Raw genomic sequence first — 12,953 nt, 5'->3', positions numbered from 1 at the left:
GATCTCCCTCCAAATGCATCGGTATTGTGGTGGTGGAGACTTGCCACCGAGCATCCTGGGTGAGGTCTTTATACCTGCGCTCCACCTCCATTACTCGCTCTTCCAGTTCCTCTTCATTAAGCCAGGGAGCTCTGGGCCTGGTTTTGATAGTCACCATTGCAGATTTTTGTCCACCCATCGTCAATGATTAAAGGAATGGCTGCTCAAGACTTTGTGGCTCTCAATTTACAAGACGGTCCCCTCTCCAACTCACACTCTCCTCTTTCCAACTCACAGCAGCAAGAGAATGGTGTGCCTTTAAGCGCATGTGCAGATGTCCCATCAGCCTCAAACGTGGCCGAAATGACGTCAGGTAGGTGAAAAGACTAAAAAACAAATCTCGCGCATGCGCGTTGCAGGGCCTCCAAAGTTTTCCGATTCGAGAGGCCTGCACCTGCCGCCCGCCAACTCCTGCTGCCTATCACTGACGCCCACACAACCTCGCCGAAAACGGCTCCTGACAGGACCCGGCGGCACTGGGTGGCATAAAGGTAGGTACCGCCAGGGAACCGCCGAAAAATTGGTGGGCCTTACCGGACATCAATTTTGGGGCCGTAGAGTTGTGTGCATCAGCTGAAGGATGGTACTTTTGACTGGAGGCTACCAAATAAGGCAAGGTTACTTCCAGTATGATAAAGAGAATAGTGTATAAATAAAAATGTTTTCCTTTGTTCAGGCAGCACGAGAAAGGACACATGCCTACGTTTGTGTGTTCTATCTGTGAGCACACTCCGCTAGTAAATTGCTTTTTATATTGAAGTTAAAGAATAAAATGATTATAACCATAGGACTGAATTTGTTACTACAGGCAACTCTCGATTATCCGGGTCCCTCAGGGATTGGGCTATTCCGGGTCAACGATTTTTCCGTTAGGGCGAGTTTACATTTATAAGTTAAAACTTTAATGAATAATACAATCAGCTACAAACAGTAACAAAAAATGAACATTACCAGCATGCATGGACAGGTTCTGTGCTTGGTTTGCTGGTACGCTGGTGAAGTTAGCAGTCTTCTGATTAAAGTCTGTGCCTGGAACCCAGTGCCGGCACTGCCCCCGTTCCCAACACCAGCGGCGGCCGCGAGAGACAGCGGCTGCAACAGCGCACACATACACACACCAGAAAAGCAAGGGCAGAGGAGGGTGATTTTTATGGTGAGTGAGAGAGAGTGTGTGAAAGACCCTTCGGCAGGTCGTCCCGGAGTCCACCCAGTGCCGTGTCTTTTCGGCCCGGGACAGAAGTGGCCGGTACGGGGTCCCTTCGGCCAGGGAGAGAGAATGTGTGATTGTGAGAGAGAGAATGAGCAAATACAAATGCGCACAGTGTTTGGAAGGTGATTTTTCCAAATTATTTGAGGCTGTCTTTTCACTTGTTAGCAACAGAATTTTAAATCCCGTTACAACGGTTTTCCGTTGGATTCGTGTACGGACAATCGAGAGTTGCCTGTAATCGGGTGAACGACAGACGGCTGTGTTGGTGTGTATTTGTGCATAGCGGGAAACGGCCTCCTCCTCCTCAGCTGCTCACTGTATAGCTGGTGGTGAGGTTGTGCAACGTTCAGAAGACCACCACAAATCTTAACAACCGCTTCGCCGAGTACTGCAAGGCTCCTCCAAAGCGGTCCAGGGAGCGGAAGCGTTGTTTCAGCACACCAATATTCTGCTCTAAGAACATTGTGCGATCTTCCTGCTCTGCTACACAATGGATTGGCAATTTGTCCACATGATTATTGTGGCTGTCCACACGGGTGGTGACAATTTAATATATAGAAAATTTTGAATTTTAGGCATTCCTAACAGAATTACAACAGGAGTCATCCAGAATGGCAACAGACCAGATTAGAAAATAGACTCAAATTGAGAGACATCTTGTGGATTGTATTCTTCAAAGGAGATATCTGCTAATTCAGGAAAGGGAATGATGTAGCCCAGATGCCTTTGCCTGAAAATGTTCTTCAAATTCAAACTCGTCTTCTCCTCATCTTTCTCCTATTCCAAAAAGATGAAGAGATCTACCCAGAGATCAGTAAAGTAACATCTGGTTTTGAATGAATCAGTCACAGGCAAACATATAATTACCTCAGGTGCTCTGGACTCTACTATAACCAAAGTTTCCTACATTACCACAGTGGCTACACCTCAAAAAGAAGTACTTAATTGGCTGTAAAGCTCTGGAACATCCTGAGGTCGTGAAAGGCACTGTATAAATGCAAGTCTTTTTTTCAGTTGATGCCAGCACTGCAACATATGCCCCAGGATACTGCTACAGCCGGAGGAAGGGCAATAGTCTTTTTGCCATCATCATAGAACTTTCAAATGCTGAGGGAACAGCACTGGAAGCAAGGAGATTGCTATGTATCCCATTTATTGAACGTTCCTGGGAGCACTGTTTTCTTGCATTCAATTCCCTTGGAGCTGCAGGCTTGCTTCTGTGTAGTATTGGAACCCAAAGTACCTGTAGCTGAGCGGATCAGGTTTGGACATCATTTTAATTAGAATTGTCTTCCAGTGAACAAACATCCATATGCTCAGTCTCGAGCAAGCTCCTCCACCTACAGTGGGAAGGTTTTGCAGTCAGCACTCTTGTTGGATTTCAGGACCAACCACAATTTTCTGCAGTGCTAAGGCTGATCAGATTATCTGAACAGTAACCAAAGAGCTCTGGTCACTTGATCAAAACCAGCATTTGATGCTGCCAAACAGGTTGCTCAAGGGAGTCAACTGAGACCAAAGTGACCAGCATAAGCCTGAGGACACTGACACTGAAGTGTGGAGAATAAGATGGGTTAAAGTGCCATCGATGTAATAACAAAAGCTCATCAATGTTGCACATCTTGAAATTTTTCACTGCAAGGCAGTTCCCAGACTGAACTGGACTTTGTCTGATGTAGGAAATAACAAAAAAGGGAAGAAAAATCACTTCCAATGTAAGGAAGCAAAGAACGAAGGGCATGACCCAGAAGCAGGCCTTGTACATAGAAGGAAACCATGGTCACTTTTTCCGGTCGTCTGCGTGTCCTTCATTTAAAGGAACCTCTGCTCATGGATGGTGGGAATTTTGTCGGTATCTGAGGCTGAATAAATGAGGAACACACTGACACAGACAAAATAGAGCTTTAATCTGTAAACTTTCCCCTTCTTTGAAAGAAACTCAAGCTACCTACAGTCTGTTCTTAGCTCAAACTCACTTAATTCAAATGTTTGATATTTCACATTTATTAAATATTAAATTACCATTTTTCTATGTTATTTACATTGCTTATTTCAAATTACTGAATAACTCAAATTATCTGCACAAAATATGCAACTTTGAATTATAAGTAGACTGCATGGGTTCAAAATTGTCCCTCGCCCAAAACAGGGCACACGCACCCTGTTTCAATTATTTTTAGCACAACTGTGGTTGAAATTGCCTCTTGAGCGAAATTCCAATCTGTTGTATTTTTTTTATTCGGATCCAGAAGTCGTTCTTAATGGGGGCGGTGACTACACGAGAGGGACGGATACACGGCGGTGGCAACAACTGAGGGACAGAAGTCAGGGGCGGTGCGGAGTTACCGCCGCGATGACATCATCGTGGCGCCGCATCACCACGGCTCTCCCCTTCACTTAAAGGGGAGAGCCTTCGCGATTTTAAAACTTCGGTCCACTGGGCCACCAGGGAGGAGGTGACAGGCTGCCTGTTTGTGGCCCGGTCGAACCTGGGAGCATAATTGTCAGGCCGACATAGCAGTCGGCTGACAAAAAAAAACATGGCGGCAGCGGCAGTGCATTCTCCCCTTTAAGGGAAGCTGCACCGCTTTGCAGAAGGCCACAGCCTCACTGGACCACCAGGAAAAAACAGATTTTGGCACCGTCAGGCGGGCAGAAGATTTTCAGAGTGAAATTTCGCCGTCGGGGAGGGGGTAGATCGGCTTTGTGCACAGTGGTGGCGCATTTAACACGGATCGGCGTCAGCAGAGCGGTAAGGAGGGGATCAGGGCACGGCCAGGAAACCTCGGAAGGGCAATTGGGTTATCAGCGGCTTCTCCACTCCGAAGCTTGGCCGCCAATTTGCGGTGGCAACAGGCCTTAAGGAGAGGGGCAATTTCGGCCACCATATATCTATACCGCTTTATTAGGACCAGTTTGATGATTATGCACTCCCGGCACAGAGTCTCACCTGCTGACAATGCATAAAGGGAATTCACATGGGCACGATTCACGATTTTCTATCCAAAATTGCAATGAATAGAAAATTGTGGTGAGTGTATATATAAATTCCCAATATACATTCCCAGCATCGTAAGCACAAAATCATAAAATTTAATGTAACTTTTTGGGACTTTTACCTACAAGGCCTAGAAATGGTTTTGTTTTAATTTAGGTTACGTTATTGATATATGGTCAGATTTATTTTATAAAGATTATCTCCCAGAGATGCACAAGCTCTTTAGAATAATCGATTAGGAAGTTTTCTAAGTGGGATACTAGAGACACCAGCCATCATAAATATCATATTGTTTACTTTTACATGCAAATTTAGCTTTGAGATGTGAGCAATTGCCACCATTATATAGATTGTATTTTAATTCGATGGCCCAGAATTTCTAGGGAAAATAAAGACGAGTTCACGATGCATACTGTCGTTACTCCGTTTAAACACATAGAAATTTGTGGTGAGGAAGGATGCTGTGAGTTATGAATCACCACAAATTGCTGCCGATTTGCAATGTTCCACGTTAGCCTCGCAAAAGCGAGAGCTCACCATCAACTTCCTCATGAGTGTCAAGAAATTGCTGGATTTGCGCAGAAAATACAAATTAAACTCGCCACAGAAAGCTAGGGCTTTAACAACGTCTACACTCTGTTAATGCGGTGATTTATGGTTCCTGACATGCAATTCAATCTTGGAGACTCAGAAAGGGAACAACTGAAACTGTGACATCTCACTGCAGATAAGAAATTATTCCTAGAGGTTTTTTTCAATTTTAAATTAAATGTTTTTCTTACTTTTGCTTTCTGTCTCCCTTATTTCTCTCTTTTAATCCAATCTTTCTCTTTATTTCTCTTTCTGCATCTAATCTGACTCGAATTCACCCTACTTCCTGCTCTGTCATTCGCTCTGTTTCTTTCTCTATCCCTAAATGTCTTGGTTAAGGAAATAGACTATTGGTCCCGTCACTCACCAAGGTCCCAGATGTCCCATTTCCTTCATTATCATTCGCACTTCCAGCATTTTGTGACAAAAATAATTAGAGCTGATTGGTGAGGAAAAAATACAATTCATGGCGCATATAGCGAGATGTCCCAATCCAGCAAATTCTGGGCAATGTGCTTGGCAGGGAGTTTAACTGACAAGACATATAGGTGCTGGATACTTCTGCAACAAGGCCGCTTCTTATTCAAGCTGGTAACTTTGATTGGCAGCTCAGCAAGCCAATCCACAAATCGCATAATGAAGGGAGCAGGGTCTAAGGACAGTCTTTATTTTTCTCACTCTGGAGGGACAATCTGAGATAGTGTGATTCAGTCATAAACACACATACAGGCTCAAGATGGCAATGAACCCATACTGCTTGTAGTTGAAAGAGATTATCAGTTAAAGAAAGAACTTGCATTTATATTGCATCTTTTACAACTTCAGGATATCCTAAAGCACTTCACAGCCAAAGTACTTGTTGAAGTGCAATTGCTGTTGTAATATGAGGAAACACAGCAGCCAACGTGCACAGTAAGGCCCCAACAAACGCCAATCAGAGAAATGCCCAGATAAACTGTTTAGTATTGATGTTTGTTGAGGGATTAATGTTGGTGAGGACATTGGGATAACACCCCTGCTCTTCTTTGAATAGTGCCATGGGATATTTTATATTCACCTGAGAGGGTAGACAGGCCCTCAGTTTAAAATCACATCCACACGACAACACTTGGCACCTCAGTACTACACTGAAGTGCCAGCCTACATTACGTGCTCAAGTCTCTGGAGTGGGGCTGTTTATGGACAGTTAGTGAAGTTTGTATGGAATAGTGGCAAAGTCTTATATTTTTATGTTATGTTAGATTTAGTACTGTGATGTTCTATGATGATCTGACAAAAAAGCAATTGCATGTTGAGATTGCTTCTGAATGTTTACTCAGGCAAGAACAAAGAATCTTGCAATAAAAGCAACTGAGTCAACAAATCATATGAAGACGGAAATGAGACTTTCTGTCCTCTGGGGTAAGTGTCATTTCCATCATTCTATATCTAACGTAGGGGAGCACCCACATGTGATGTTCAGGACCTGTTATTTTTATCTCACGTCACGACACATGTGTACATACATCAAAACACAATTATTACATTACATTTTCAAATTGTCTTTTTATAATTTAATCACATTTTGTTGCCTACACATTAAAAAGGTGACCACTACCTTCAAGTACATATTGTTTTGCTTGTATTCCTCATCACTGTCAGCTGTCAGACACAGAAGAAGATTCAGTATGAAACTTTTTCCTTTTCCTGTTGAATAAAACAATTGATTTAGAATGTTTAATGAAGCTATTTACATATCTAACAGTGTCATCTATGCACTAACATATCTGACCAACTATCATACTGTTGATGTTTACTACACAACCAACAAAACATTTAAGTAAGAAATGGATTAACGGCTGTTCTACTATTATTTGTGGTAAGCAAATAGAATCACAAGAAATATTGGGGGAGAAATTGCGGTAGCGCAAAAAAGTACGCAAGGGATTCCGACGGGAACTTCTGGTTTAGTGTACCAGGAAGTAAGTGGACTGCTAAATCAAGCGCTACCACTTCCCTTGGAGCTCTAAAGCCGGCAAGAGGGGCAGTAGCAGTGCAGCGGTGCCCAATGTCGAGGGAAGCGCTGCCGGGAACAAAGGCTCCTTCCCTCCCTTAAAGGGAAGGGCCATCGCTGCAGGCTCTGCATGAAGTTGAGGTCCCTCGTCACTGACAGCAGCTACGATCCGCGACGATCAGCCCCAAGCACTCTAACAGAGTGCAGGACTGATCAATCGCGATACATCAAGATGATGCAAACTCAATCTAAGGGGTAAAAAAAAAATGTTCATTATATATCGCTCCCCAAGCGGCAGACCTCCCTGACTACGCTGCCTGCAGCTGCCAGTGTTGACGCGCGGCAATGCTGCAGGGGGCGGAAACGGAGGTGAAGTTCGGGTACAGGGTGTTACTGGGGTGATGCGAGCACGATGACGTCACGATATCTGCCACCTCAAACCTCAATGGGAATTTCGCGGACATCGGTACTCTCAGTCGGTGGTGCCCTGTTGTCCCCTCAGAGGCACTAACGGGAGACACAAAGGATGTGAATTTCTTATTTTAGTAACGTGTGAGGGAATTTTTTAAAAATTTAAGTAGATTAATACATAAAGAAATTTTGAAAAAAGTGTGTCTGAGGCTAGAAAAGTGCCTAAAGCTGTGAGCCCAGTTCTGCAAACACACCCTATTGTCCCACCAAAGTCCTCCCATCCTAGGAAGACCAAGCGCCACAGAGAACCAGCAGTCCCTGACTTCCTGCTCAAACACCGCATCAAACTCCAAACAACCTTTCTGCCACCCTTATCTATCGATCAGTGCATGACCCAGTCTCCAACTGCCAAAAAGAGTCCTCTGTCTGCTAATACATAGTAATTTCACCCAACCATCTATATGATGAGTAACATGCATTTGTGAATTTGAGTATCCTGTGATCTTTTGGGCAAAATCTTCTTTGACCCGACATCACTAACCATGTCTCGCACGCAGCAGGAGGCTTATCAGAGAATCACTGCTAATGGCATGATGTCTCGGGCAACGTAACCTTATATATATCATGGCTAACCTAGATTGGTAAAATGTGAATGTGATGGAATGCTACATGTATTTTTATGTTGACCAGATATGTAAACTTTGCAAATAACATTAATCTCCCTGCCATGAGAAGTGATTGGGTCATTTCTCTTTACCGTACTTATATTCATACATCCAACTCCATTTGGAGATTAAATAAATTAAATAGAATGGAAGGAAACAAAGAAAGAACAACTTGCATTTATACAGCACCTTTCATAACCTCAGGGGAAGTTCCAAAGCGCTTTACAGACAATGAAGTATTTTTGAACTGTATGTACCAGTTCTTTATTTTCTTAATTTCAAGGTTTTTTTGTAGCAATCCTTGCTTTATTTAGGATTTATTTTGCCAAATAATTTCAACATTTATTATTTTGCACTAACTAATTGCATATTCCTTTATAACAAAATACTGGTTGTTTCAGGTGTAGAAGATACTGAGAACATTTGACTTGAATTTTATTTACCATTTTGTGACAGCATGGAAATCTTAGTATGGTTTTCTTCAAATTCCTTAATAAGGCAGTTGATGTCTCCTGTAGTATCTCTGATGCCAAGCCAATCCACTGTTTTGCTTGATAAAGTTTTCACTTTATCTTCAAGTTCACGATAAATAGTTTTCAGAATGTGCTGTGCAAAATCCACATCTACAAAAAAAAAGTGAACATAGATTTAAACAGACCCAATTAAACAGACCTCTTAAACTCACACGCAATAAAAGTTGATGATCACCACAATCTGCAAAAGATTAAGGCTATTAAGAGCTAATTTTGCAGTCCAGTCGAGGTTTGGGCTTGCAATGCATCCCTAGCTGTTATCACAAATCTAGCCAACTGCAGTGGTGAGGCAATGAACATCTAATCCCTGTTTCAAGCCTGACGAATTGTACATCACAGCTCAACGTTACTGCACAATATAGACAAAGCTCAATATTGCTGACACTTCCTGGCCAGGCTCAGACCTTATGCTGTTCAGGTGTGGCTTCCGGCCAAGAGATTGTGAGCACAGATCAGCCCCATTTTAAAAAGGACGCGTGCGGCAGGATTTCCATCGGACTTTTCCAATCACCGTTGCTTTGGCAGAAGATCATTGGAAATTCTGGAGAAACTGCATATATGGCGGTTTCTCCAGGGTTTTCATCAATTTTCCGAATTTACAATAGGAGATTGGGACAACTCAGTGGAAATTCTACCTCTTGTATTTTAATGCAGCAAAGTGCGAGGTAGTGAGATTTGCATGCAAGAATGGCAGAATGTCACATTTCAGGATTTTTGAACATTTCTCACAAAAAGGATTTGGAAAAAAGACTCCTATTTAAGGGTGCATTTTAAAGCAAAATGTATTTATGTTTTTAAAGAAGAGACTGAGATGAAAGGTGGTAAAATGACAGGTTTTGAAATTGTTTCCCCAAAAACTGTATAGAATAAACAATTAGTTCATCTGTCTTGGTAACTAATAAAACATCTCACAACTCACTCAGCAGAATTTTTACTTGTGAGTGGGTTCAAGTGTGGGGGTGTGAGGGGGGGGAGCGGCTGCACGCTAGCGAATCGCCATCACGAACGGTCAATCAGTGCGCTTTCCACTGCATCTTTAACTTACTTAGGTCACTTGACTGAGCCATGTGGGTTTCCCAGCCAACTAAATGGAGCAGGTGTGATGACGTCATGGATGACTCGACTTCAGCGGCAGTTGACAGACGAGAGCTGGAGGCTGTTGGTGGCGGTCCAGAGGTGCCTATCGGTGTTACAGTGAGTAGTTCGACTTTGACTGTGAGGGTACAATCATTTAGAGGCAGCGATGCAGTCTCAGCACCAGAAGGCTGCACCCAGGATCTTTGATTCCTCCCTGGGCATTCTCCTCTGGTAGTGAGGTAAAGGAAGGAGGACCTCTTCCCTGGTGACGGCAGCAAGAGGCCAGCCACTGAAATAAAGAGAGCATGGCTGGAGATTGTACAAGAAGTGAGCAGCCACTCCTGGATTCAATGCAGAAAGAGTTTGAATGATCTCATGTAGTCAGGAAAAATGAGTGGAATGCCACATTCAACTACATCCTCATGTGCGTGTCACTCTGCCTTCCCAAACCTACTCCTGCACCGTCACTCCTCACACCAACATACCTTGGTGCATCCATCGCTCAGTCTCTATGCATCTACTCACATCCCCATCTGACTGCCCACCACTGACACTGTTAATATGGATTCTTTTTCCCTCAATCTGTCTCAGCGAATACACTGACGCGAACACCTTCTTGCATTTTCTGTAAAAGACCTTTATTGAAGATTCTCCGGCCGGGACTTGTCAAGACAAAGGAACACTCTCAATCAGAGCCTGTTTACCTTCCTCTGGACAAGCCCCTTTACAGTGCGAAAAGCACAGTAGTTATACATTTTCAAAACATAACACATTTGATCAGCACTTGGTCTGTCCACTCCTTTTCTTCCCCCCCCCCCCGCCCCGAGTATGTTCAATGGCAGGCGAGGAGGACTCCTAATTAGAGCTGGCCCCGAGGTCAGCTTGTTTATAGCCTCATTAAATTCTTCTTCTTTATCAGTAAAACCTATTTCCCTCTTATCAGTAAAAAGCATTACGTTATTCTCCCCTCCTTATTAGTGAAAACCATTACGTTACCTTCTCCTATCTGTGATTGCTTTTTCTTTCCCGTGACCTGTGTTTAACCTCAACTCTCAGTAACCCCCTTTTTTTCTGTCGATTCTGCAATGTCTGCATCTTGACATTTCTTTAGCTATTTTCCCATGATTTCCTATCTCCATCCCTCTGCCACATTTACAATCCTTCTGTATCCATTCTCAACACTCCCCCTCATCCTAATGCAATCATAGAAAGTAATGCCACAGAAGGAGGCCATTTGAGTCCTTCATAGTCACCCTCTACAGATGTAGCACATTCATCCCTACACTCATTCCATCTTTCGCTTCTTTCTTTCCCTTCTTGCAGAGAGCACAAAACAACAGGGAGAGACTGAGAACCAGAGGTGGCCCTTCAATTTACACTACATTTGATGCCAGCAGAGCAGGATGCTCTGGAATTAAGCGGAGGTGGAGAGCTGCTGGAAGTGGGAGATGGAGAGAGGGGGACCTCCCAGCAACCTGGTGACAGAATTAAATATCTTATAGCCACATGGCATACAACAGTCACTCGTGGTGACTGATGTCAGTATCCAGTAAAATATCTTGTACATAATGGTAACGTTAAACATTCTGATCAGAGTTCTAGTTTAAGAGCCCGAAATTGATGATGACTGTTTCTTGGCGGTATTCGGGCGGCCCTTCATATTTTACAGCCCGCTGCCGCTGAGATCCTCCAGCGCGAATTTCATGAAAATGTAGTGGGCGTGGGTGGGCGGTGCAGGCCATTAGACTCAGCAAAAATCGGAGGCTGAGTTCTGCGAATGCGCATGTGTCTGTCAAGCTCCGCCCCCGTCCTCCGTCGGCCCCAAACCATTCACTCCACAGGAGTGCAGAAAGCGATTAGGAACATGGGATAGTGAAAGACTTGCTAATAGCATCACCATCCAGGTTCCAGTGGTCACTATGGTGTTGCTTTATTGTCATTGAAGGGGCTGAGGCCTGAGACTGTTGACTTGTCTTTTCTCTGCTCCGGCACAAGCTCGGCGAGGGGGCCGAGAGGGAGGTGGAAGGATAAGATAGCAAGGGAGGTGGAAGGATAAGAGAGCAGGGGAGGAGAGAGAGAGAGAGAGAGAGAGCCTGGGGAGAAGAGATAGCCTGGGGCGGGGGAGGATAGAGAGAGAGAGAGGCTGGGGAGAAGAGATAGCCTGGGGCGGGGGAGGATAGAGAGAGAGAGACAGAGAGCCTGGAAGGTAGGGGGGGGGGGGGGGGGAGGAAAGAGAGCCTGGGGTGGGGGGAGAGGTGAGTGGAAGAGAGCCGGGGGGGGGGGGGCGGGGAAAGAGAGCCTGGGGGGGGGGGGGGGCGGTGGGTGAAGAGTCAGAGAGCCTCTGGGGGGGGAAAAGAGCGAGAGAGAGAGAGACTGGGGGGAGAGAGGGAGCGAGAAAGAAAGAGAGTGTCTGGGGGGGAAGAGAGAGAGAGGGGGAGAGAGAGAGGGCGCCTGGGGCAGGCGGGCGGTGGGGGTGGGAAGAGAGAGAGAGAGAGAGAGAGAGAGAGAGAGAGAGAGAGAGAGAGAGAGAGAGAGAGCGCCTGAGGTGGGGGGGGAGAAAGAGAGAACGAGACACTGAGGGAGAGAGAGAGAAAGGGAGAGAACGCGCCTGGGGGGGAAGGGGAGAGAGAGAGAACGTCTGGGGGGGGTGGGGAAAGAGGGAGAAAGAGAGAGAGAGAGAGAGATTGGGGGAGAGAGAGACAGCGAACCTGCGGGGGGGGGGGGGTGATATGGGGGGGGGGCGAGGGAGAGAGAGAAAGTGTGGGGGGTTGGAAGAGAGCCTAGGGGGTGAGAGCCTTGGGGGAGAAAGAGACTAGGGGGGGAAGAGAGAGAGAGAGAGAGAAAAAGAGAGAGCGTCTGGGAGGGAAGGGGGAGGAGAGAGAGAGAAAGTCTGAGGGGGGGGGGAAGGGGAGAAGAGAGAGAGAGACACGAGGGGAAGAGAGAGACGTGGGAGTGGGAGAAGAGAGAGAGAAACGGCGGGGGTGGGGGGGAAGAGACTAGTGGAGAGAGAGAGAGAGATAGAGCGCTTTGGGGGTGGGGAGGGGGAAGAGAGAGGGAGAAAGTGAGAGAGAGAGCACCTGGGGGGAAGGGTGGATGAAGAGAGACAGTCTGTGGTGGGGGGGAGGGGGAGAGAGAGAACCTGAGGGAGGGTGGGGCAGCAAATGTGAGCCTGGGGGGGGGGCGAGGGGGAGAGAGAGCGAGAGAGCTTGGGGATGGCGTGGGGGGAGAGAGAGGAGAGAGAGAGCGGCGCGCGCCTGGGGCGGGGGGGAGGAGAGAGAGAGAGAGAGAGAGAGAGAGAGAGACACGGGGAAGGAGAGACAGAGTCTGCAGGAGAGGGGGGAGGGAGAGAGAGAGATGGGGAAGAGAGAGAAAAACAGGCAGGGGGAAGAGAGAGAAAAACAGGCAGGGGGAAGAGAGAGAGAGAGAGAGAGATCAG

General features: G+C 45.8%; 1 protein-coding gene across 6 annotated transcripts in view; it reads right to left on the bottom strand.

Annotated features, from left to right (window-relative positions):
• LOC139250576 (uncharacterized) overlaps positions 1-12,953 on the bottom strand; it is a 336,890-nt gene that overhangs the window by 310,489 nt on the left and 13,448 nt on the right. For 4 of the 6 annotated variants that reach the window (XM_070872969.1, XM_070872972.1, XM_070872973.1 and 1 more), the window contains exons 2-4: positions 9,486-9,806; positions 8,351-8,530; positions 6,436-6,524 (exon numbers count right to left, since the gene is read on the bottom strand). In XM_070872969.1, the coding sequence (XP_070729070.1) occupies positions 6,436-6,524; positions 8,351-8,530; positions 9,486-9,806 (590 nt within the window). The remainder of the gene's footprint in view (positions 1-6,435; positions 6,525-8,350; positions 8,531-9,485; positions 9,807-12,953) is intronic. The other 2 variants (XM_070872975.1, XM_070872974.1) reach the window with 1 other exon arrangement.

This window comes from Pristiophorus japonicus, unplaced genomic scaffold (assembly GCF_044704955.1).
Source record: "Pristiophorus japonicus isolate sPriJap1 unplaced genomic scaffold, sPriJap1.hap1 HAP1_SCAFFOLD_393, whole genome shotgun sequence".
Classification (NCBI taxonomy): domain Eukaryota; kingdom Metazoa; phylum Chordata; class Chondrichthyes; family Pristiophoridae; genus Pristiophorus; species Pristiophorus japonicus.
The sequence above is the reverse complement of the archived record's forward strand: the minus strand, read 5'-3'. Positions and strand labels throughout refer to the sequence as shown.